A 27426-nucleotide genomic window follows, 5' to 3' on the forward strand; every position below is an offset into this window, starting at 1 on the left:
TCCACTTTGTCTAGTGACAATCCACAAATGCCTTAATTGACAAATAGATTATTGTGACTACTTTCTTCCTCTTCTGACATGCCCATTGATTAGAGATCAGTAATGATTCTGCTTGTTCACGCAGTTATCAGGTTGTGCAGGAAACCTAACAGCCAGGATTCATGGGTGGGTTTAAACAGCATTTGCACGTACTGTACAAGTGATCACACACGCATCCCTTCTGAGCACCACTGTCCCCTCCCCATTTGCACTTTGACCTCTCCACTCTCATTTTTGCTTTTTTAGGCCCTGAACTCCTCTTCCCTCCCAACCCAAGTAGGAATCTGATTAAAAAACCCAGGTTCCAAGAGGTGATGCCCCATTCAGCCCAGATATTACACTTGTATTTGCAGAAAGCATTTTAGAAACAGTAGCTCAAATCCCAAAGTCCTTACTTTATAATTGTTATTTGTATTGTGGCAGCACCCAAGGGTCCCAGTGAGGATCAGATCTCCCTTGTGCAATGCCCTGTACAAAGATAAGGTTATTAATCCTTAGCCATTTGGCCCCAGCAGAAGGTGGAGTAGCAGGGACCTACACTAGTGGAAAATCAGGCCAAGTGGAGCTCTGCCCACCCCCACCCCCCAAAATGCACTTGACTCTACTCCTCTCTTTTCTCGTGTAGGACGTGAACAAAGCTGGAGGCCGAATACCCACGTCTGCCACCTTTCCAACAGTGGGGAGTAACCTGAGCAAAACACAGTAAGGACAATTTGTCCAGGTCCATGATCAGACCAACAGCATGCAGCAAACGTGCATTTTCAGAACAAGAAGTTAACAAGATTTGTATTACGAATTGAAGCTTCTCTTTCCCCGCAAAGAGTAAAGCAATGTCAGCAAGTGTATTTGCAGACAGACCATCACCCTCTGCTCCACAGTAACTTCTGATGAATTAATAGCACTGTCAAGTCTTGCAACATGAAAGAATAGGAATTGCCCAGTAAAAAACATCACTGCCTTCCTGTGTGCTGATTGATTGCACAAGCCTCTTGGGTAGGCTGAGCAGATGTCCTGGCTCGAAAAGAGTTTGTTTTTCTTTGAAAAAAATTGCTCTAACTTTGCAACTTTTTTTTTTTTTTTTGGTAAGGACACAGAGATGTCAGACAATGCTGGACATTAACACACATCATCAAGACGACAGCTCTCTGGCAGTAGAAAAACTAACAGATCTTCTAAACTACAGCTCTTTCTCTTTCTCTTCATATAATATATATGAGGCTAGCTGAAAAATCTGAACACCACCTGTTTATTTATGGGCACGGTATTGGGCCAGGCAGAAGAATACACACAACTTACAGGTGCCTACAGGATGGCAATTTCTGGTGGTTACTCAAACTCACATCACAGTCAAGGTGGGAGGGGAGTTGGATATTTTAATTGTTTTTTTCAGGTAATGGACAAATCAATGCAGGTGATAAAGTGCACAAAAGCTACTCCAACTCCAGTAAACAGCAGAAAAATGAACCTCCCCATCCCCCCCAAACAAAAGGAAGGCTCAGGAAATTGTTGCATATGTTGACACTGTATGCATGATTAAAAAGTCATTAATTCCCATGGCCTCATCTACTTCACAATTCCACAGAGCTTAGCTCCAGCCTGAGGAGACTCAGATCTGATTGTCTAGGATGGCTTCATTTCCACCTTGGCTTTGTGAGATGGGCACAGGAGACAGAAAGCCACTTGTTTGGGTACACTGGCACAAGTAAAAGCCTATTTTATAATTCTAGTGTAACTTTAGCGCCCTTGTGGCCAAGATGGAGTCTGCTCTGGCCAAGAGAAGGTATGTGCAGGAATGCAGCAGGAAAAATCCCTTCCACCCTGGGGGCACCTGTTCCAAGCCCTCCAGAGTGAACACACCCACCCACCGGAAAAGTACAATGGATATAACAAAGGGAGATATTTATTTACAGAGGGATGAGAGGAGAAAAACAACAAGGGGAAGCAGTAAAACAGGGTTGCATCCAAACCAAGGCCCCACAGGCCCAGTGGCAGCACAGTCTGAAAGGGCAGACACTGAGCAATGTGTCTGCACACAGAGTTCAGGAGTCCTGAGCAAAGTTCCAGTCCAGTGCTGAGTCTTGAGTGCTCCTGGTCGCCTTTGGCGCCAGTAAACTTTCCCCAACAAACCCCTCCGGTGCCCTCTTCTGCCGCTTTCTGCAAAGCCACACAGAGCAACAACCTTCCCACTTAACTAGTTAGCAGCCTCCCTCCTTGTATCCAGTGCAGAGTTACAAGCCCCAGTACTCACAGCCCCATGCAGCTCTGGGCAGCGGTGATACTGGGTCCAGCTCCGGCCTGTCCTTCTCGGGCGATTTCTCCCTGGCACAGTGCTTCTTCTGGCTCCTGTCCTGGGGTGTCCCCGATCGGCCGCTCAGTTCTTCCCAGGCTTTAGGCAGGTTCTCTGCTGCTTTACTTTGCGAGGGCCTGCTTGCTGCAGCCCATCTTTCCCCTCTCTCCAGCTCCAGACCCCACCTCAAGTTTTCCTCCTCTCTCTCCCCCTACACCCCCCCGCCAGGAAAAAGAATTAAAGGGGCCATGCTCTCTAAACCCCAAGGAGTTACACTAGGATTCCAAATGCATGTGTGAACATATCCCTAGGAGATGACTGACTGGAAGGTTGTGCTGTGGGTTCTTGGGAATGTGTTGTTCTCTTGATTCCTACCAACACCTCAATATCCCGTACATGTAGCCTTCAGTATGACTCAACACTGAAGGGGGACTCCAGGATTTGGCCTGGAGCATCTTTATTTACATTGATTTTCAGCCTCCAATTTCATTGAAGAATTTTTCTTAAATGGACTTTGGCTTCATTTCAACAGGCTGAGAGTTAAAGTCTGCTCTCAGCCATACCGGTATAAATCGAACTGCTCCAAATTCTCTCTGGTGCAAGATTAGAACACAGGCTTTTAACACAGGCTACACCCTGATCTCTGCACAAACTGATTAAACCAGAAATGAAAAACAGCCAGGAGCCAACGCTGTGTAATTTGCAGGATTTATTTGCTTGTATGAATGAAGATACTGCAAACTACAGTGATGGTAACATTTGTTTATGGTGTAAAATGTAACATATATATTTTATTACAGTCTGAGTCAACATTTTTCCAAACTGTTTTTCTCTGAATTGTTTACATGGCATTGTCTTTGATCATAAACAAACAGTTGGCCAGAGGCTCTGCTGAAAGACAAAAAGGCCCACTGTTTGCTAGCACATTAGGCGTAGCCAGGAACAAACAGATAAGATCAGAGGAAGGGTGGCATGACTTAGGCCTCGTCTACACCTAAAACTTAGGTTGACTTAGCTACGTTGCTCAGGGGTGTGAAAAATTCACCTCCCGCTGCTGCTGTCCCTCCTAGGGTTGCCAACTTTCTAATCACACAAAACCGAATACCCTAGCCCCGCCCCTTCCCTGAGGCCCCGCCCCCTGCCCCATAATCACTACATTCCCCCACCCTTGGAGGCTCACTCTCCCCCACCCTCACTCACTTTCACTGGGCTGGGGTGCAGGAGGGGATGAGGGCTTTGTCTGGAGGTGCAGGCTGAGGGGTTTGGTGTGTAGGAGGGGGCTCCGGGTTTGAGGGTGGCTCAGGGTTGGGGTAGGGGGTTGGTGCATGGGCTCCTGGTCAGCGGCACAGTGGGGCTAAGGCAGGCTTCCTGCCTGTCCTGACTCCGCACTCCACCCCGGAGGCAGCCAGCAGATCCGTTCCTAGGTGGCAGGGCCAGGCAGCTCTGCACGCTGCTCTCGCCTGCAGGCACCGCCCCCGCAGCTCCCATTGGCCGCTGTTCCTGGCCCATGGGAGTGTGGAGCCCCACGGCCCGCCCGCCTAGGAGCCAGACCTGCTGGACACTTCCAGGGTGCAGCGCGGTGCCAGGACAAGTAGGGACTAGCCTGCCTAAGCACAGCACCGCCAACCAGACTTTTAATGGCTCAGTCAGTGGTGCTGACTGGAGCCGCCAGGGTCCCTTTTCAACTGGGTGTTCTGGTCACAAACCGGACACTTGGTCACCCTAGTCCCTCCCCATCCAGTCGGGCTGGGGGTGTGTGCATCGGGCGTGTGGCATCCTCCTGGTCTGGGTGGAGCTAGTGCGGCCGCCCGAGCCGAGCTGGAGCTAGGGGGTGGGCCTGGATTCTAGGTGGGTGAACCGTGGCCCACCCAGGCCCACCTGTAGCTGTGCCCGTCTTACAGTGTAGACATAGCCTTAGTTCTCACAGCGTGACTTTTCCCTTGTTTTAACAGGCTTGAATGTAGGAGGTCTCCAATCTTGAGTAACAACCACCACAGCAACTTGCTTTTTAATTTATATGGCACCTCGTGTCCAGAGGCCTCTGGATGCCCCACAAAATGTAACTAACGCATGCCTTGCAGAACTACTAAAGCCACCTAGTCCAATAAATGCCAAGGAGGTTTAGGAACAAAATCACCCCCTTCCCCCAACAGCAAATACAAACTAGGGGCAAGTAAATCCAGGATTATTTAGCACTTCTATAGCGTGCTTCAACCTGAGCATGATGCTGTGCAGACATTGTCTACTTCATCCTCTCAGTCTCTCCACACCTTGACAGGCAGGGAGTTCCTGATCCACTTCACCAACAAGGACATTAAGGTTGGTTAAGGGATATATTTTCAAAGGCACAAATGGCGCTTAAGTGCAATCTCTGCCTTTGGAAATCCATTCCTTGACTAAAGCTACCCAATGCTTTGCAGGATGAGAATTCCCAGTTCTCTGCTCATTCCTCTAGGCCATGTGGCTTCACCTATAGAGAGAGAAACAGTAGGCCAGAGCTGGGGTTTCTGAAAGCAGTCAGCATTGGTTTAACTCTGCTCCCGCTGAAGTCAACTGGAGTTTTACCATTGATTTAAATGGGACCAAAGGGAAACTACTACAGTGAAACTACTGAAACTCGTAACTCAGATTACTTGCTGAAATAAGGGAATGCTGCTCCCAGTCAACTAAATGGGGAGGATGCCTCATTAACTCCAGGACTGAAGCTGGCCTGCCAACTTCTGAATAGTGCCTTGCTGGGTCATTAGGAGCACAAACCAAAACCTGCTGAAGTTAGTAGAAAAAGTCCCACTTAAAGTAAGTGGGGGTAGGATCAGGCCTGCACTGATCTCAAATAATGCAGCAGAAAAGGTGTGTAAAGCTCTCCCTGGGTTAGAAGTCAGGAAATATCAGATCTAGCCCTGCAGTCCTTTCCTTACTCAGACAAAATTCCCACGGTCAGTCAATAGAGATTTTGTCTACCTTAGAGTAGGAGGATTTTGTCAAAAGTGTGACCCATTTTAGGACACATTGCAAGACCTTGCTTTTTGATATAGATTTTCCAGCATAACTGAAAAGGCGGGGGTGAGGGGGGGAAGAACCCTCCTCTTTCTATGACTTTCTGTATCCTCCAAGCAGAGCTACCAGGAGTCTGGCTAGGGGGAGTATTTTAATATAATGTAAAAGTCTAAATGAATGAATCAAAAGGTTAAAGTTGAAATGAAATTTCTACTTTATCAAAACATGCTTTTATCTAAACAAAGTAACTTGTTGATATCAAAACAGGCTTCAATAGTCTCAAATGAAAATTTTCCGGAGTTTTCATTTTGTTGAAAATTCTGACATTTCTAATTTTTGGGGATTCCAACTCAGAACGAAAAGCCAAATTTTCAAAATTCCCCACAAAATTAAAACTCTGAAAAATTTCAATCTGAGCCTATTGAAACTTGTTCTGATAACAGCAAATTGCTTTGCTAAGATAAAAATGTTTCGGTAAGGTAAACATTCTGTTTCAACCTTATCCTTTCGATTCATTTTGCTTAGATGTTTATATTACATTAAAACATTAAGTTTAATATATTATAGTTATGTATGTTACAAATAGTATATTTAATATTTTAATATAATAGAGAAGTTAAAAAAGAAACTAATTGAAACAAAGCCAAAACAAAATATTTTACCTTATAGAAATTTAATGTTTCAACCTCACTGAAATGAAAGAAGAAAGTCAAAATGATTCCTTTAGACTTTTTCCCCTCAAAAGCAACACATTTTGATTTCAATGAAACTGCTTCTTTTTCTTTTTATAACTGTTCCATCAAATATTCTTCAACCAGCTCAGCGTGAGGACCAGAGAACTGTATGAAGTCCACTATAGACTTCCATGTGCAAGTCTGTGCTGCCTTAAATACTATCCGGATGAGTGCAATAAAAAAAGATGGATATTAACACCTAGCTCTTATATAGCACTGTTCCTCAATAGATCTCAAACACCTTTGCAAAGGAGGTCAATGTCATTATTCCTGTTTTAGAGATGGGGAAACTGAGGCACAGCAAGGGGACGTGACTTGCCCAAGGTCACCCAGCAGGCATATAGCAAAGCCAGGAATGGAACTCAGGTCTCCTGAGGCCTGATGATTTGGTGATGCCTGGTCTTTCAAAGACAAGATTGAGAGCTAAGGAGAACAGAACACGTACCTACATTAAAAAAAACAAGAACGGCAGAAGAAAGACAGAGGGCTGAACTATTTCCCACCAACAAATTCTCTTTTATCCCCAAACAAAGCATGGGAAACAGAGACTGGGCTTCCTTTTATCTCCTCTTCCTCAGTTTGCTTTGATTCTTTCCCACCAACGCTTCACTAACTTTCTTTTCCTGTCCCCATACTAATCTCTGTGCTTTATTTTTTTTTTTAAATTATTCATTGATAGAGAACTCCATCCAACTCTTTGTCCAGCTGAGGCCCTAGCCCTAGCTTTTGCCATGGGGCTGGTGTTTCAGAGGCACTGTGTTTAGAGCTGGGTGAAATTTTTCCAACAAAGTGTTTACTTATTGAAACATGCAGTTTTGGGTTGACCAAAACTGACAGGAATTCGCCAAAAACATTTTCAGGCTAGATTCAGAAGGGGAGTCAGGTGCCAATCACAAAACAATTGGAGGATGAAGAGCTGCTGGTGCCCCCAGCCCATACAGTGAGTAAGCCACTCAGCTGGAATGTGGGAGACCCAGGGTCAAATCTCCATTCTGGAGCAGCAAGTTCAACCCAGATCTCTCCCTTCCTTGGTGAGTGCGAAACCACTGAGTACAAGAGAAGTACTTCCTCCTCTGGTTTCATGACTCCATCCAGGGGTTCCCAAACTGGGGGTCGGGACACCTGAGGGGGCTGCAAGGTTATTAGATGGCGAGGACGCGAGCTGTCAGCCTCCACCCCAAAGCCCGCTTTGCCCCCAGCATTTATAATGGTGTTAAATATATAAAAAAGCATTTTAATTGATGGGGGGGGTGTCACACTCAGAGGCTTGCTATGTGAAAGGGGTCACCAGCACAAAAGTTTGAGAACCACTGCCCTGCACCATCATTTCCTTTGCTTTTATTAAAAAACAAAAAGGTTAAAAAAATGCCTGGAAACCAAACACTGCATTTTAGGTTGAACAAAATGTTTCATTTGCCCCCCAAATGAAAACGGTATTGGCTTTTTTGATTTGCTGAAAATCCCAAAAAATGCCAGTATCTGTTTCGGCCCAACTGTCTATTTTTTCGCGACTGTAAGTGAACTGAAAAAAATCAGTTATTCGCTCCGCTCTAGTTGTGTTCAGTGTCAGACAACCAGCGGTGTCACCCAGCAATGCCCATTTGCTGGCTAAGAAACACCAGTGCGGGAGAACGCTGTGCTAAAGGACAATTAGCTAGTGGTCCCAACAGTCTCCATGATACCCTGCAGCTAGGTGGGTTATGAAATTCTAAGGCACATTGTGCTAAAGGTCTGGCATCTGAAGTCTCTGCAGATATTTACTAATTGTGTTTCTGAGATTGCCTGCAGGGAGAGCATTTAAAAAAAAACATTCTGAAAGAACATAAAGTTTGGTTATTTTAGCCAATCTTGGTTGGTGTTTTATTTTCTCTATTTTCATGATTCCTAGAAGCAACCTTATTTGCCTCTTGCTTCCCCTAATATCAAATTATTTACCTGGTGCTATGACAACAGTAGGTGACTTTTCCATTTTCAAACAAAAGAGACATGATCATGGCCTTAATTAGTTTGCAACGGTTTAATTAAAATTTGCAAAACAACAATGTACCTAATTACAAGCATAATAATTATACCAATGTACCTTTCAATCTTTTAAGGGACTGTTAATCATTGAGGTGTGTATTTTGTAATTGAAGATCACCCTTATTTTCATTTTCTGATTAGTTAAGTACAGCCATTGTCATGTTCAGGTAATTGCTTTATTAACTAGCTTAATTAAACTTCCTGTAAAACTGACAGCTATGCAGTTATATTTTTAATGGGTTGCTGACAAAAGTGTTAACAGATTACATAACACTCTTGATAGGGCTTAGGCACCTCACTAGCTTAATTCATTAGTATTTGCAAAGAGCATTTAGAACCCTGAATCGAAGATGCTGCAAAAGTGCCAAGAATTGTCAGAGTATAAAATGGACCTTGGAGAAGTCTCGATGCAGAAAACAGCAGCTTCTCTTTATAAAAGAAAACTTTATCATGAGAGAGAAATACTGCATATTATAAAGCCTCTGCAACCCCAGCAAGAGCTGCATTCTGTCTTTACTGAATGTTATCTTTCTGGTCTATGGATTTCTTTTTTACAATGAGTTGAAAGGATGAGGGGAAGCTGATATTGTGATAAGATTCTGTTATTCCAAAAAACAAGCCCTAGCACTGCAAGCATGTGTGGGGGGATTCAGGTGGAGGGAGGTACTGGGCCCTGCTGCCTCTTTTGTTTGAATTTAACTTTCTGGCACCTAACACATAATAGGGTGTGACCCCAGACACGTCAGAATGCATAGTTTGATACTGTGCAGAATGCAAACACAAAAGAGGGGAGGGCATAACATGTGGCAGCCCAACCACTGAGGCATCTGGGTGCACCAAAGAATTACTAGATGCACTGGAAACAACACTTCCAAGTTCATTTTCTGAATAGAGCTAAGTCCACCTTCCTGGACCTCAGCAGTGGTTGTGGGTAGACACAGTATGAGCCACCACTGCCTTGGCCAACATTAGGAGCAAATTTTCAAGAGAGCTCAGGAAAATATTTGCGAAGACTCAACACCCTCAACCAGGGACAGATTTTCAAAACAACCGAGCTCCTATTTCAGGACCTAAATGAGGTGCAGATTTGTGAAAGTGCCACGCATGCAGCAGCTCCCGTTGCGACATGACCACATTTTCAAAAGAGCTCAGCAACCCAAGTGCCGAGCTCTTGAGAAAGTCTGTCCCAGTTGGTGTTGAACTAGCCTTAGTGATTTTTCCACTCTTTTCATGGAGACTCTTGGCTCTCCAGTGCAATGCTGTGGAGAGCCAGGAATTTCCTTTTACCCTCATTGTCCATAGTAGCCTCAGTTTCGGTTAACATTAGCTATTCATGTAATGAGCGATGTTGGTATATATGTAAATGCTTAACCATATAAAGTGCCAGAAGATGGTGCTCAAGAATATTCAGCCTGGTCCCTGGGTTTTGTAGGCCCAATAAAACTTCTAATTGTGTTTCCTTGGATCAGCTCTTTGCAACTATCCCTCATGATCATTGTGGATATGTACAGTCAGTTCCACGAATCACCAGCACCGTCATTAACTTAAGTAAAATATTTTCTTTTCAATTGTGGTTGAAGAGTTTGATTCCTATATGAAGTAGCAGCTATTTGTACAGCCCTTTGAAGAGTGTAAAGGGCTCGCAACCTTCTAAGTATTATCATGTAATACAAAATAATATGGTGATAATGCTTTAAATTATTTTGTCATCCAGTTTATAAGAATGGAAGATTTTATTACCCTTTCAAGAATGACTAACAACATTTAATAATAGCATACATTAAAAAAACAACACCACATTTTTAAATTAATGTATTGGAAGTGAGTGCCCCAAAGCTTCTTGACACTTTTACAAAATAAGGACAACTCCACCAACTCTGTCTCCCTATGACCTCTCTGAAATACTTAAATCTAAGTCACTATCCATCAAACCAATTACTGTTGTCCTATTTCTGCCTTAGACACTGATCCCAAACCTTGAAGGTATGCCATCATAGCTGTGCAGAAACTTCATGAAATTCTCTATAAAAGGAGGTTCATGCCTGAGCAATTGTTGGATGGAAAATTAATGTCAGGATATTATTTTCTGAGCAGTCATGCTCTAACTGGGGAAGAGCAAATTGGTGACATCACTCCTACTCCTCCTGCAAATATAGAAGGGGATGCTGCAGCTTTTCTTGAAAATCATTGCCTTTCAATTCATTTCCCTCCCCCCACCCCAACTGACACCGGTTCAGAGTCAAGGTACTTACAAGCCCCCGTGCAAACATCACTGAACAGAGTGTTTATTGATAACCTCATTCCGTGGTGAAGTGCTTTGATACAGCTGTCTCAAGCCACAGTGGATACATAGACCTATGCACAAAAACTGTGTCCTGTCCTAGAGAATCCACTGTATTCTGAAGGGGAAGACCGTGACAAACTCAACCAGGACAGATTCCAATAGTGACCAATATAGGCCAACTACAAACTATATAACTTATCTAAACTGCACTTTATGCATGGTTATCAGAATAGATGACCGATGTACATATTCATTTTAAATGACTTTGTCCCCAAAGTAGGTGCTGCCCTGTCTTTTAGATTTGAACTTGATAGCGAACTTTCTCATTTGCCATATCTCCTCCTACATGACATTGTACTTATGCAAACTAGTTTGTGAAGGGGCTGACTGCATGTGTGCCCATTAGATGCATGCATATGCACAAATACAGAACAAAATGTTACATGTCCACCTTAGATGAACGGGTATTTGCATGGTCCATGCTTGATTATCCACACTACCTATAGTAACAGTCACCAATAATACTGCACTGGAAAGGAAAGAACCAAAGAAGAGCACTGTGGTTTTAGAAACTACCTGGTCAGCAGGGTTATTGGAGAAAGGAGAGAAAACACTGCCCTGAAGCCCCCTCGGGAGTTCTAGGAAAGTAGCTCCAACTCTCTTCTTAATTTACCAGAGACATTAAAAAAAACCTGTTACTTACAATAAATATTTTATTTGTTAGAACATTTAAACTTGACCTTTAGTTTTGTAGCAGTCATTTGTAACTGTTAAGATTATGCTGAAAATAAAATAATCTGTAATGGCGAAGAGCTGAAATAAAGGCCAAAACTATAAAAGCACCTGATTCTGACATGTGACAAGTGCATTACAGTAAAATTATTATGCATTAGGCTTGTCAACTTTAATTTTTTCCTTAGAGTTGAGCCCTAATATACAATTTGCTAATATGTAAGAGCTATTTAAGAAAGCAAACGTGGGAGCTGATTTGAGTGGAGCTATATGATTCTACAGAAGTTTCTGTGTGATGGCAGATGCTAAGACCTGCCAATTGCTACTCACAGAAAACACTTGTCTTCCTGTGCTGTGAAATTCTTCTCTCTCTGGTGACGTTCTGCAATTGCTAACCTCAAGATATCAAGGGCCTAAAAAGTCTGATATTTGAATGGCATTTTGCCACAGAAGTCATGCCATTAGAAAGACCACGCCATAAATTAGCTCCTGCATTCTAGCCTCAACAGCAGAATTTATGTGGCAACGGTGGCTACTTTAGAAGTAGATGTTTTAGGCGGGCTCCCTATGGAGTGTCACTAAAACCTTTTAACTTGCTATAGTTGCTACACAGAGAAAGTGGGAGGTAAAGAGGCCTATAGCCAACTGATTTCAAAATGAAATCACTCAGTTTCTGTGGATTGAGTGCAGGATAATCTCGAAACTATGAGTAACTAAAAGGAATTAAAAATTGAAATGGCTTCACTCATGCTTATTTAATTTATGCTCCTTAAAGTAAGTACCCTAAGAACAGGATACTTTAGAAAGCCAGAAAAAAATAAATACAACTTCTCTATTAGGTATCCAAAAAGAAAAAAATATAAGGAATCTGGGAAAACTAATGGGAACGTATTCCAGCTATTCAACAAACTTCCAGGGGAGATTAGGTGAATCTTTAGGAAATGCTGCAAAACTTTCCTCTTTGAAAAGGCCTTTCTACCATAAAAATGGTACTCACATTCTCTTTCCCACCCAATAAGAAAACCCCAAACCCTGACTGAAATAAAACAAAGAGAAAAAACCCCAAAGTACATTAATATTTAAAAAAAAATCAAAACCAAACACCCTACTCCAAACAGAGAGATCAGACCCTGTAAAGGGAGATGTGCCAGTGACTCCATGAAATCCATTAAGGACTTCACTATTGCTAGTGATTTTATATGGAAGATGCTCAGATACTACAGCGATGGGCAACAGTATAAAACCCTAAGACAGAGCCTACCCTGTGAAACAGGATTCTGCAGTTCAGACCCTTCAAACTAATGTGTGGGAACACTAAAGAAAACATCCATCTAACACTCTGATGGTCCTAGTGGCTGACAGCAGGCATTGCTCTTAATTAATGGCCTAATTTTCAGAGGTACTGAGCACCAACCCATTCTATTAAAGGTAATAAGAGAGTTGACCATGCTCAGTGCTTTTGAAAAATCGAGCCATAATTCCAAGATCCATTGTGCTTTAGAGAGAGGTTCTGTCACTACGATATGAAAGGAGGGATCACCCAGGGGTTTTCTCTTGAACTGAAATGGCTCCCAGTCTTTCTCTAGATTTTAAAGCCAGCAGAGACCACAATGATAATCTAGTTTGACCTTCTGCATTACACAGACCAGAGAACATGAGGCATCAGAACTACATCTCCCATGAGGAATGGCAGCAGCTATGGGGCACAAAGATTAATGTTGAATTGTTTCAACATTTCTGAATCCATTTTTTTCACCTCTTTCTGTTCCAAGAAACATTTCAATATTTCACCTTTTCTTTCCTGATTCAAGATGAAAACAGATGTCAAAATCTCAGAATTTCCCACAGGATGGAAATTCCGATTTTCAACCAGATCTAAAGTAAACTTGCCAAAAGGTAGCTCTTGCTAAAAAGGAAACTGAGGAGAGCTTTTATGGGGACGCTTGTAGTGAAGGCAGGAGCCACAGTGCTCTGCTGGCTACTGTAACGATATGCACTGTATTGCACGAGGCATTACAGCTATATATTCTTACAACATACTGCAAAGAGCTATTGCAGAAAATTGCTACTACGACGGATCTGTTACTTGTTTAGTAAAGGTCAAGCATGGAAGCATTTGGCTGCTGGGGCTGACATGGCTGTTCAGGGATTACTGATCATTACATGGTGCCAGGAGAGGCTTCAATTCAAAGGAGATCTAAAGAAAAGCAACTACAAATGTGCAACATAAGAAAAAGATAAGACTTCTGTGCTACACTACAATGAAAGCAATCAAAACTCACAGTTCCCCAGCAAATGGTAGGTAATATTGACAATAACTGGAAAACTTTTAAGCAGAGATTCACGCTACACTGCACAGTAGTTGGTGCATTTGAAAAGTCTGACCAAAAAACGTAGCTGCGTATCTTACCACTCCAGGGACTTGAGCAATATATACAGAAATAGATAATAGATCAAGATGAGCCAGGGTTGCTTATTCATGAGTCTGATGCGTATCGCTCATAACAGAAGGAGACTAGTGAGAGGTAGGTCTTCCAGAGAAGAACATTCAACAGTTGGAGTCATTTGATACCTTCATTACAGCCCTTAGTTTCACAGCTTAGTTGCAACATTTTGATGAATTTATAACATCAGTGGTTTTGGATCAAAAAGTATTGGGCGTTAACAATAAAAAAAAATCAGAGGGGGATCAGCTAAGAGATCCAGTCCTCAGGCTGAGTGACAGAGGTATGCTGAGCGACTGAAATAGTGTGACTGAATATACAAAGGAAACCACTTACTACCGACTTAGCAATTTCTTCTATCTGATCATGTTCCAAAGGGCTAAGAGGAGAGGAGGATGAAAAGATAAACATCAAAGTAACATGAAAACCTGTTTTGGGAGGCAGGGAGCTGGGGTGGAGGGGAAAGGAGAAATCAGGGAGTCATGTACAGTTATTTGGAGGAAAAGACTAGTAACTGGGACAGGGCAGGCAGCAGTAGAAATGTATTTCAGTCATTTGACTGCAATTTCAAACCAGCTCAAGGTTTGCCCAAGGCCAAACACTGATGATGAGAAAATACTGTCTTGGTTGTCATTCATGGTGCACAAACTTAAGGAGGATAATAGATATTAAAAGTGACATGTTCAGTAGACAGTTCATAGCATTCATTTTTTACTAGTACATGGATGCGGGTCAAGACAGAAAGGAAAGCTTCTGCTATTATTTTCTGTTGGCTATGGGGATCTTCTTGCTCAAGTAAAACAGGAGTTTAAATGGATGAGCCACAGCCATATGCGAATGTCTGTATCTATCTATATTAAGGATGGAGTATTTTACCTGCAGAGGCAGCGAGAATACAAGAATTAGTGTTACTGACCCAAACTATGCTGCCTTGCTCTCCTCTGATATGTTCCAGAACTTTCTGCTACTGAGCATTTTATTTTCTTTTTGGGCCATCTTGAAACTTTTAAAGGTAATTTTACTGGCTGTCAAGCCATATTCTGGCTGTTAGTAGAGAAGAATCTATCCCTAAAGACATTAGAGACATTCCCAAGACATAATTCCCCATGCCAGGAGCATGATATATAAATATAGAGCACTGCATTGTACAAACAAGGAAGGCTTAATACCAACAGCATGCGATTTGGACTGCTGAATTAAACATGGTTGTGGAGCTGGTTTCTTTTATTGAAACAAGCCCTAAGGCAATCATATTGTCAGTATAACACTGGGCCAATTTATACCTGCTGGCTTCTGGGAGTACTTTTTTCTCAGCTATAATGTATGCTATTTATGGAACACAAGAATGTTAAAACCATGACTTAAGTGAACTGTAATATGTTATCCACGCAACAGGAAATCCATCTCAGAGTGACATTGCTCGTCTGAGGACAAAGCTGGCAGTGAGAACCAGGGTTTTTGTTATCTAACCATACGATGAATGAAATGATCTAGTGCATCGGGGAAAGAGCAAATATAAGGCAATATTAACTCAGAGGTTCCAGAAATGGGGATTTTCAATTACATATTGGTGTTTCCCCAAATATCATAATTATAAAATCATCAGCATTTTTAATATACAGAAATATGTGGCCTTAGCACCGGTTTCTACAAACTGTTTTAATACGATTTGCTTGCTACAAATAGAACTTCTCCACATTACAACCTGGGCGGCCCTTGCAGACCGAGTTTCTGACTGTAAAGTGAATTTACCTTGGAAGTGTAAGTATGTCCATCAGAGCCACAGACAGGGCTGGCATGCATCACTGGACATGGCTTGCACTTGACTAAATTGGCTGGTCCAATCCAATGTTTCGCGGCCAGATTTCCTTTCTTTTGCCAAAGGCTGCAAAACAAAAAACAAAAAAAAAATCAGTCTTGAGATATGAGTGTGAAAAACAAGAGCATGAGAACTTCTCTTAGTCATTCAAATCCTGTTTATTTATTGTATTCATTTAAAAAATCCTGAAAATTAAATGTAGCTCCTAGCTATACCCTCATAATTTGGAAAATTATAACATACTCTCTACAATGCCTCTACAATACATAGCTCTCTTCCAATCTATAATTAATATACTTTACAGTCACATTAATGAACTTAGCTGCTATATTTTACTTTATAACTTGAAAAAACCTTATTTACAAATGTAATATAGCTAATCCTTGCAACATTCCTATGTGGCAGGAAAATACGATTATCATCATCTCCATCTTGTATTTGGAGAAATGGTGACACAGAAGACCCGATTTTCAGCCCCTGCCTTATTTGGGTCCCTATATTTGTGCCAACAAGTAATTGCTTATGTAACTGACAGTTTTTTAGACATCTATGTACCTGATTGCACTTGCAAATCAGGTAAATGCACATCTAAATGACAAATTCTGCCTGCAAACTTTGTGTTCATGAAATGGATGACAGGTTTCCAAAATCTGCCCTAGAGAAGTTAAATGACTTACACAGTCATATATTAAGTCAGTCAGTGGCAGAGTTGATTTTAAGTGTTCCAGCTTTCCAGAAAATTATAAACAATGAGAAACTTCTTAAATACAATTGTTAAGATGGAGTTCAGGATCAAAGTGTTTAACAACAACTTATAGGCAAGAATCCCTAAAGAAATGCTGCAGTTTACATTAAAGATTTAAAAGTATGGACATGCAATTAAGATCATGCAACCAATTTTTGCTCTGCACATGTAGTGACATCAGCTTCCATCTTCCCTTCACATCAACTTTCCAATGTATGTTAATTTTGGATCAAGAACATTCCTAAAGAATTTAGAACAATCTCGAGAGATTGTACCACTGTCATCCTTCCTTTCCTTTATATACATTTATATACTTTCTATATAAAGTACCTTTCCCAAAACTGTGGAAGACTCAGTTACAGCATTTCAAAAATGTGTATGAAATCTTTGGATCTTTTGGATCTCAAAAAGATAAGATGAACACCCAATAAATGCAATTGATTGCTAAAAATGCAGATCAATAGCTTCACTTTCCTATTATAATGAACTGTCTTGAGTATTGTAATAATTTACATTACCAGTAAGTAGTGTGGAGTGTATGTGGCACCCAAAAAAAGAGAAATAACCACTTTTTGGCAGTGCTGAAAGTCAGGGTCCTGGCCTCTGGGCATGTCTGCCAATCAGAATAGCATAATGGTTCTGTCTTGTATTTGATTGGCTGTAAGGGATGTCACTCAGTATTCTGTTGGAGTGGCATTCTTTGTAAAACAGAGACAGGACTCCATCTTGGTGTGTAGCTTGAATTTAGCTCTTAACAATATTAGATGTTTTTCTAATTCACTTTCAGGTTTCAGGACCTGATTTTTAGAAACCAGACACCCAGTTCTATACCTATCTTTGCATGCTACCTACCACATGTGGGAATCTCCCCAAAATGGCATTCCCTGTGCATGTGGCTAGACAGATGGCTATTCAGTCATGTGGGAGTGCACATGTAACGTGTGCTGGAAACAGCCCAACTTGATTATCATACACATTGTAAGGAGAGTGATCACTTTAGATAAGCTATTACCAGCAGGAGAGTGGGGAGGGAGGAGGTATTTTTTCATGCTTTGTGTGTATATAAAAAGATCTTCTACACTTTCCACAGTATGCATCCGATGAAGTGAGCTGTAGCTCACGAAAGCTTATGCTCAAATAAATTGGTTAGTCTCTAAGGTGCCACAAGTACTCCTTTTCTTTTTGCGAATACAGACTAACACGGCTGTTACTCTGAAACCTGTGTAACGTGTGTGTATGTGGTAAAAGTGCATTCAAAAGTCGGCTTGCATATCACTCCACTCCATTCATTACAACACAACAAATGAATCCGCAGCAACTCAAGTATTCTTCTTTCATCATTAAAAATGTTTGTTTGGAGAAGGCTCTCTAGAATCCCCCTCATAATCCCCCACTATCCTTGAAGAGCCCATATCACTGTAACACTGTGTATTTCCAAGCCTGACCAGTATTTTCAGGCATTATATTAAATCTATTGAAAACACATTGTTATGTTGCTATTATCATTAGCATACAGTAGTAAGCTAATAACATGCTTTTTTTTCCCATTAACCACAAGCCATGTTCACCATACAGATAAGTTCTTCTCTTTCAGGCATCAAAACATTTACTAGCGAAGGACATTGACTTCATTGCAAACACGAAGAAAAATAACCATCATCCGACTGCTTTGTCCTTACAGCATAATATAAAATATATCATCAAGCAGTTTAGCTACAAATGCATTTCAAAGTACCACTGAATGACTTTATCACACTTCTAGAAAAATATATATGGATACATTTTTAAAGCAATTTCACTACAGATTGCAATTTGCTACACAGTACAAACTCTGATGTAATGTTACATTCAGCTGTTAACATAATAAAAATTCTATTCTTCCATTTCAGCTCAAGTTTTCTTCTATTCTAACCTTTGTCACAGTGATAAATAGTGCTATTAGGAAGCAAGTGTCCACAGAAAGAACCCCATCACCATGTCATAAGACCTAAAAAATTGGAGCCTGTGGTCAAAGTCAGAATTCCCCTGTAATCTTGAAGAAGCCCCCAATATATAGTGCAACTCTCGTCTCTTGACAAGCGCATTCAATTTTACATGCTAGAGTTACTATTACTAACAAGCTAAATCCTCTGATGCAAGCACCCAGAGATTACAGAGCTTTCGGTTCTGAAGCCCTACATCCATATCTGACTGGCTATGGATCCAAAACTGTGTGTCCGGGGAAGAAATATCCAGCTCCAGACAAGATGGCCCAAATCTCATGAGAAAATCTAGCCAACTTTTGGACCCATTAGAGGCCACTGTCACTTTTGCAAGAAGCAGCAGTTTGTGCAGCGGCAGCAGCTACAGGTCTGGGATAGAAGCAGGGGCAGAATACGTTGCCTACGTAAGCCCTTTGGAATGGGGAGAAAATTTGGGGGAGTGATATAAGGTGCAGCGTGACAGAGGAGGGAGGAAGGGAAAAAGTTTTCTGTGGAGGAAGCTGTACACTGCAGCCCCAGCACACGTGCACACACACACACGAAGTTAGATACAGCAGCAGGAGGAATTCCATTCCCCATCTCTCCCCAGACAACACCCTGATCCACAGACAAGTTGGAGGGTCTGAGGAGAAAGAGAGCTAAGGATGCAAGAAAGGACTTTGTTCCTGACCCTCTGCCAGCAGGGAGCTGCTTACTGAAGCCTCTGCATGGCCACCCACAGCAGGAAGAGTTTTACTGCACCCTGCGGTGACTAGACAGGGCTCTCCACGTGCTATCACAGTGATCTCCAATCTAGACAACCACAGGAAGCAGAGTGGTCAGATTTATAAAGTGCAAACAGGATGGATTCAATGGAGCATCTCAACTTACAAATCAACCTGTCCTTTTCCTCCACGTTGATCCCGATTACCAGTTAAACTAGGGTCCCTTTCCCTGACACAGGGCTTCCACCCCATGTACATATTGTCTTTCAATCAGTTGGCACAATTAAAATCCTGGCTTTCCTTCACCATGGTATGTACGTGTGCTGCACTTTTTGACGTATCGCCTCTACTTGGAATGGTGTATGACACTCAAAATGTTGAGGTAAATTTAACTAAGAGAAGAATAAATATCAAGATGTCAAAGGCACCCACTGTACACACACACACACACACAGAGTACCATCTGGGACACATTCAGTTGTCTTTCACACAAGGCTCTTTGCATGGTGTGGGACCTGTTCATATGAATGCATATCCAGAGCCTCTATCTCATGACTCATCCAGCTGCCACAGCAGCAGGGATCTGTATGGTGTGTACAGTTGGACTCACGCTCTGGAAACACAAATCTCGTGCCTTGCTTGGCAATGTCCAGCTGCCCTTTGTGTGTGGACGTGTCCTGTGTACTCTGCACCCTTAAATAGTCTCCATGTCACTGATGTGAGAAGCCGTGTGCAGAGCAGTAATGGAAGATGAACAGGCCATGCACTGTTCTCTCCTCTGAGCAGCTTCCAAGCTATCTGCCAGTCTCCAGGCTGAACTAGTTCTGATTCAGGCCGAGGAGTGACTGCGTCTCATGCCTTGCCATGCTGCATTCTTCGACTCTGCTCCTTTCCACCTTCTCTCTGGCTGCAATTCATTCACACATTTGATCCAACTCTTCCCTTTATCCCATTAATGTGTCTAGAGCTTCTTAGAAATCACATTGGAATCAAGGCTGGATGCGTATAATACACTCTGCTTCGAGTAACACCATCGGCTAGTGCAGAACATGTCAGCCCTGCTTACTTACTGGTGACTCTCACTCATGTTGGGCAGCTGGGAATAGCTTCTGATTCTCTTTCAGGTGCTATCCAAGGTTTTGATTGTAAGCTTTGACGCTCTAATGCACTTTGGACCTGTCTTCTTTAGAGACGACCTCTCTCCTGTGTTGCGCTAGCCAAGATCACCTGAGGTGCTTGAGCTGCCAAACTCCAAGTTTAGAGAGGATACAGAGTATTTTTGGTGAGTGGTACTTGACTTTGGAATTCCCACTAACTCTGGTCCATCAAAGCCCAAGTTTAATGACCTTTAGGGCACAATGAAAAGCCCATTTATTTTCCCAAGCTCTTCCAGTGCATGTGCATATACATGTATGGGGGGTGGGGAATGTTGGACTGAGTAGGTGCGAGTGGATCAGAGGGAAGAATCTCATCATGGCTGAGTGGTGGACGGGTGGTGCACAATGATCCCAATTGTATACGTCTGGACTTTGTAGATGTTATGTATTGTACTTAAGGCAATGGATAGATACATTTAAAATAATTCTAACTTAAGAAACTTAAATAAATATGCTTTCTTATCGTTACTGCCTTTTACTGTTTCTTGTGAGATATGACTCCAAAACCAAAAGTGATCTTGGCTTGGACTTTGGAAAGGCAAATGCATGATAATCATGGTTTTGTCAAAGCAAAAACTAAAGTACATCTGGTCCAGACTCATTTCTATAGATCATAGGGAGCTGCTATTTGTTTTAGCCCATTTTAAACATCATGCACATACATTATTTTCAAAATCCTATACAGCTTTCTCTTGGGAAAGAAGAGACTGAATTTGCTTGGACTACAATGAGAGGAACAAAGGTCACCAGAGGTAGATGGACATCCCCCTTTACTCTCAGACTACATAACACAATGTGTGGTGCCTAAGACTACCCCCACAAGTTCTGTCCTGGTCTAAGAAATCACAGAATTGACTAGTGACCAAACTACAAATCCTGTTTTGTTTAAATAAATAATAAAAAAAGACTAAACAATCTATAAATGGAATTGTTGATACAAAGTGAAACACTGGGCTCCTCTGATTTACAATATCTAAACCAGGGGTGGGCAAACTACGGCCTGCGGGCTGGATCCAGACCACCAGCTGTTTTAAGCTGGTCCTCGAGCTCCCACTGGGGAGCAGGGTCTGGGGCTTGCCCTGCTCCGGCGCTCCAGCCAAGGAGCGGGGTCAGGGGCTGTTCCATGCGGCTCCTGGAAGCAGCGGCATATCCCACTCTCCGGCTCCTATGCATAGGGGCAGCCAGGGGCCTCCACTCTGCATGCTGCCCCGCCCCAAGTGCCACCCCTGCAGCTCCCATTGGCCAGGAACCAGTTGCAGGTGTGGTACCTGCAGACAGGGCAGCATGCAGAGCTGCCAGGCTGCACCTCATGTAGGAGTCAGAAGGGGACATGTTGCTGCTTCTGGGAGCTGCTTGAGGTAAGCGCCGCTTGGAGCCTGTACCCCTGAGCCTCCCCTTGTGCCTGAACCCCCTGCCCCAGCCCTGATCCACCTCCCACCCTCTGAACCCCTCGATCCCAGCCCAGAGTACCCTCCTGCACCCAAAACCCCTGAACCACAGCTCCACCCCAGAGCCCGCACCCCCAGCTGGAGCCCTCCCACTCCCCACACCTCACTCCTCTGCTCCAGCCTGGAGCCCCCTCCTGCACATGAACTCCTCATTTCTGGCCCCACCCTGGAGCTCGCACCCCCAGCCAGAGCCCTCACCCCCTCCTGCACCCCAACCCTAATTTTGTTTTCATGGCCCACCATACAATTTCTATTCCCAGATGTGGCGCTCAGGCCAAAAAGTTTGCCCACCCTTGATCTAAACAGAAGACAAGAAGGACTAGTGAGCAGCTCATCTAGAGAGGAAGGATGGTTTTCAGATAATAATCACTTCCTACTCACTTAAAGTTATAGATTTAGGCTGAGATTTTCAAAAGTGCCTAAGGGAGTTAGGCACCTAGCTCCCATTGAAAATCTTAGCCTTATAACTTAAAGACAGGCCAACGGACAGATTTTAAAAAGTATTTAGATGCCCAGGTACCTTTTCAAATCTGGTAACAAATCCTGAAGATTCACCTTAATTCTTAGTCAGGCAAATGAAGCCAGGAAGAGTTTTGAAGGAAGAAGGACATCAGAATTTGGCCTACCATGCATAAGCTAGGTTTGTCTTATGCTGTTGTGTGTGTTTTTTTAAATTTTTATATAGGTAACTTCATCCCTGAATAGCTAAGCTGAAGAAACAAATCTTTACAGTCTGTTGAGGATTTCTGACTAAAATCAATGTGTACTGTACTTTCAATTTTAATTTCTCAGCCGGCAGCCATTTGAGTGAAAGTATATTTTTAGATTACCATTTGTAATCCAAGATTACATGAATTTAAAGTAGTTACGATTAGTATTTAACTTATTAGTCATGTACAAATTAATACTCAATCAAATAAGTGATTTGGTAAAATGATGGCCATTACCCTTTTCTAAAAGTAAGCAGCATTTATCATGCTCTATTGGCCTCTAACATATCATGAATATTTTACTTTCTGGAGCTGTTTCCATTACAAAGATTTTTGTCTTTTCAGTTTGACAGGAAAACGTGTTCATTTACCTTTATCTATGTGTCCTGCACAGTTCTGGGAGCATACAAACTCAGAGTCAAACTATGATCTGTCAGAATACAGAACCTGAGAGAAAAAGATTTTCTTCCCTTATGCTCGCCCGTCTATTTGGGGGTGTGATCTCACATATGACATTTATATTATCTCGGGGGGGCTTCTTTTTGAACACCCACAGAAAGCTTCCTGTTGTATTTGCCGCATTTCTCACTGAACAGAAACTGCTCAAGTTAATGACTGTTATGGGAATAAATGGAATGCATGAACTACAATTGAATACTAACACATCCTGAATTTTTTATTTATGAATTCCGATGCTACTCACTACATTATTTTTCAAAATCCAGTTCTACCATTACATCATCATTTAGGCCCCAATCCTGCAAACATTTACATACAGGCTTAACTTTATGACGTGAGCAGTGCAGATGGGACTACTTAAGGTAGTAATGTTGAATAGCTCTGGAAGTGTTTGCAGGATCAGGGCCTTAGGTTCCATTCTAGCAAAGCCCTTTATGACATGCTTAATTTCAAGCGTGTGAGTTGGTCCCACCGATATCAGTGATGTTTCAAGCAAAGCACTTAAGCTCGTCTGTGAATAATTTCAATGGTGTCAGTGGACTACTCAGATACTTGAAGCTAAGCATATGCTTAAATGCTTTGCTTGATTGGGGCCTGACAAACCTGATCCTGAGACATTGACTCCTGGGTATTAAAGATCTGAATTTGATCCACATGCACAGTTTAAATTCATGCTTTTCTTGAGACAACCTTGTAAGATTGACAAGATCCAAGAGTCATGTGTTTGTTTTTCCCTGTTTGCATGGCCTCACTGCTCAGACCATTTATAACTCATATTTTGTCTCTCTCAGAGTTCATATTTTGGGGTCAGTGGCTGAAGTAAGATTTCATCTGGTGCTAATAAAATTTTCTGACCTCCCATCCCCACTCAAAAAAAGTAATGTAATTTGTCCATTTCAAGTAATTTCAGTAACTCGGAGTCTGGTGGCTTTTTCTGCCAGTTTAGTGAGAATAAACGGAACACACACACACAGCCTTGAGGCTAAATTCTGCTCTCCATGCAGCAAACTTGAAGTCAGTGACAATTTGTTGGTGTGAATGCAGAAACCAGGCCATTAGGCTATTCACTCGAACGACTAGGGCCCTGTCAAATTCATGGCCATGAAAACGTGTCACGGACTGTGAAATAAACGCTCCCCTGTGAAATTCAGCTATTGGAGGGGACGGAGAGGGGTAAGTCTGAGGGCGTCCAGGCCAGGGGCTCCTACCATTCATTCCCCAGGCTCCAGCTGCTAGTCCTTGGGCTGTAGAGGGACGGGATTTGCTCTTCCTCTGCATGGCTGCTCTCGGGGAGGAGATCAGCCCCACCTCAAGGTACCTCCCCCTGCTGCAGGAAGCTCTGGGGCTGCTGCCCAGCTGCCACAGCTTCCTGCAGAAGGGGGCAGTATCCGGAGGTGGGTTTGATCTTCCCCCGAGAGTGGCTGTGCAGGGGAAGAGCAAGTCTTGTCCCTCCCCAGCCTGGCCAGGACTACCAGCTAGGAGCAAGGGGGAGATCACACCCACTTCCACGATTGCGACTAAAGCTGGCCTCTGAAGCTGGCGCAGAAGTGAGGGTGGCAATCCCACAACCCCCCCCCAACAGCTTTAAGACCCCCCCATCCACTTTTAGGTGGAGAATCCCACGTTTACAACACTGTGACATTTCAGCTATAAACACCTGAAAATGTGAAACTGACTAATTTTCAAATCCGATGGCCATGAAATTGACCAGAACGAACCATGAATTTGGTAGGGCCCTACTAATGAGTAACAGTGATTTAACTGATTTTGGTTTGAGTTATTTTATTTACATACTGCATAGCAGTAGAATTTCCTTCTGTTCCTTTCAGACAGTTCATTTTCCACCATGAACACATTCCTTTTAAGGCTCTCTTTCTTCTGATGTTTGAAACAAATTTACTCTCTCGAACAGAATGCTATTTAATAAATATGAGCATTAACAATGGTGTATTATTCTTTCAAAGAGAAAATGCAACTTACCAGTTTTAATAACAATTTGTTTAACATGCACAACTGAAGCAGAAGATATATGCAGGAAATTTGTTGTGTTAGTTTCTTCATTCATGGCTCAGTTCACAGTACATGACTGCAACTCTCTCAGTTGTAGGAGCCCATTCAAGTTTAAAAAGTGATTATATTACTTAAAAGGCTGTAGAGGAGTGTATGGTTTTGTCAGAAACAATAGCATATAATGTCACTATCTGAGATGAGTCAAATTCATTTTAGTCAATAGGCCAGCCATATGGCAGTAGCTCAAATTTTGAATTGGTTGTATCAAATTCTTCTGATGCGTGTGCTGAAGTATAGGTAAACCCCTACTTCCTAAAAATGACACACATCCTCCAAAAATAAGAGTGCATTTTTCTATAGAGATTTTTTGAGACATTAAAAGAGACATTTTTTGGATGCTTTTTAATCCTATAACCGCTAACGCCACATCAAATGTCAAAACAAACAAATTAAAACTTAGTCAAGAACACTGGCTGCCATAAATTGACAGACTGCAAATCTCTATTCAATGGAAGGGAACACACACACACGGACCATGTTTGTCTGTGCCAGTAATCCTGCTTATGAATGAATGTATTGGGAACACCAAGGCCAAAGCAAATGAAGCCCTTTTTGCTGAAATTTAACTGATTCTAATCCTGCTTTAACATTCATAGTTGAAAGGACCTACTTCAAAACATTAGAAGAAACAACTAGGAATAGGGAAGCCACCTAGAAATTCCCTCCTGGGTGTAAAATGTTGGAGTATCTACAAGAAAACAAAATACAAGTAAATTCAACACTCAAATACAACTAGAAAAAAGTGGGAACCTTTTACCCAACTCTAGGCGACTTGGATACAAACCACTGCATACTGTGGTATATACCATCACTTCCTTCATATTGCTGAACTAGGGCACAAATGGGTGACAGTTTGATAGGATTAAGTCAACCTCTTAACATTGCCAAATTATAATGCCTATCAAATTTTTAATGGTTTAAAGAGTTAATAGTATGTCACTGTAGTATCACACATTGGCTCAACTTCATCACATAGAGGCATATACTACCAAAATGGAACTGCTGCAGTTCTGCTGCATATGGGGATAGGTGAAATGGGTTTAGCCATGTTACTTGGGTGAGGAGACTCTGTACCACCTGAGCACCACAGAGGAGTTGATGGATAGCAGTTTCCTCCATGGTAGTGCAGAAGACCAGGATTGGGAAAGCCCGTGAGAAGGTCAGGAAATACAGCTAGTTAATTTTCTGAGTGAAAAATTTTCTTGTTGAAAAATGGGGTTTCATCAAAAACATCTCCCCTCCCATAAGAGAATGTTGTTTTCAACTAAATTTTTCAATGGGAAATTTAGAAGTGAAATGATACATATGAATTTGAAGAAATGTGGACCCTGTTTCTAGACACATTTGGATAAAAGAGAGGGCTCAAAGAATGCCCGATCTCCATTCCATCTAGCCCCTCCTCCTTTTTCCTCTTCCTTCCCTCCCTCCTCTCCCTATTTATGTATGTCTTCTCCTATTTTATTACGGTAACCCCCACAATAACACGTCTATGTAGTATTGTCTGTTTTTTTATGGTTTCCTTTTGCAGTTTTGATGAGCTGTAAAATTGTACAATTCTATTGGCAATCCCGTAAAGCGTGCCATAGTCAGAAAAATATACAAGCTGTAAGTCATTTACCCTTTTGTTCTTTTCATCCTCTGTCTCTTTATGAAAATCAGCACAAATATTAATCACAAAGAAAGGAAGATGAAATGATATGATACATTAGTTTAGTTTCAGTTCAAATTGCAATTCCTAGATTTTCAAGAATCATCTGACCTCCTGTATAACACAGCCCATAGAATTTCACTTAGCTACCATTGAATTGAGCCCAATAATAACTTGTAACAATTTGAAATGATTTTTTCCCCCATTTGAAATGTTCTGGGAAAAATTACAAATGAGTAACTAAAATTTTTCATTAGAAATTTTTCATTAGAATAAAATAAAATAAAATAGAATAAATATTAATAATAAAATAAAATAGTTCTTTGACAAGCTCTACTGGGCACGTGACCAGTCTGAAATTTTGAGTCTATGGATGATATTGATCCAAGATCCCCCGTAGGGAGCACCTCCCAGGCTGTAACCACTACTATGGAGTGGAGGCTCTGGAGTGGCTGAAGATTCTATTGCCAAACCACTGCACAAAGCTCATTGGCTTGACATTATTTGGGGGCAGGGCAGAGGATGAGAATTTGGACCAAATCTGGTTACCTGTTTTACCTGTGGATGGTTTTCGTGCATAGCTATGCTGAAATATAGTATGATTTTTTCAGTAGCTTAGTGATAGGCTGGTACATAAAGGCATGAAATTAATAAGTGACTTTGCAAATTTAATATAAAATAGGTAAATCAAGAATATGGGGTTTAATTTTCAGACAACAGCTTAACAGACAACAGCTTACCAGAGAACATGGGCCTGTTGTGCTTTTCACTAGCTGAATAATTTTGCTACCCAATATAACGATTCTGATGATTCAGAGGAACAACTGAGAAATTATAACGCCATTTTAATGGCAAGTGATATTGATGGACAACATGTGCCCCATTTGAATCAACATTCATCATATCAGAACTGGTTCAAAATAGTCAAGTTGTCAATAATATTTCATAATCAACAAGCAAGTTCAAATGTAATTACATAAAAACCTGATTTTACCAGAGCAAATTCAATCCTGTTTCTAAATGAATGTAATATTAATAAGAAAACAAAATGCATATAGTTCAGACTGTGTATAAACAAGAGCTAATACTATTGCAAAGTGTTTAGCCTTTGATTATTTTTAGCCCCAAAGATGAAAAATTATTTA

The 27426-nt window shown here is 41.8% G+C and overlaps 1 protein-coding gene across 5 annotated transcripts in view; it reads right to left on the reverse strand.

Annotated features, from left to right (window-relative positions):
• SPOCK1 (SPARC (osteonectin), cwcv and kazal like domains proteoglycan 1) overlaps positions 1-27426 on the reverse strand; it is a 471671-nt gene that overhangs the window by 139791 nt on the left and 304454 nt on the right. For all 5 annotated transcript variants that reach the window (XM_073355490.1, XM_073355489.1, XM_073355488.1 and 2 more), the window contains one exon: positions 15292-15424. In XM_073355490.1, the coding sequence (XP_073211591.1) occupies positions 15292-15424 (133 nt within the window). The remainder of the gene's footprint in view (positions 1-15291; positions 15425-27426) is intronic.

Source organism: Lepidochelys kempii, chromosome 8, assembly GCF_965140265.1.
Source record: "Lepidochelys kempii isolate rLepKem1 chromosome 8, rLepKem1.hap2, whole genome shotgun sequence".
NCBI lineage: Eukaryota > Metazoa > Chordata > Testudines > Cheloniidae > Lepidochelys > Lepidochelys kempii.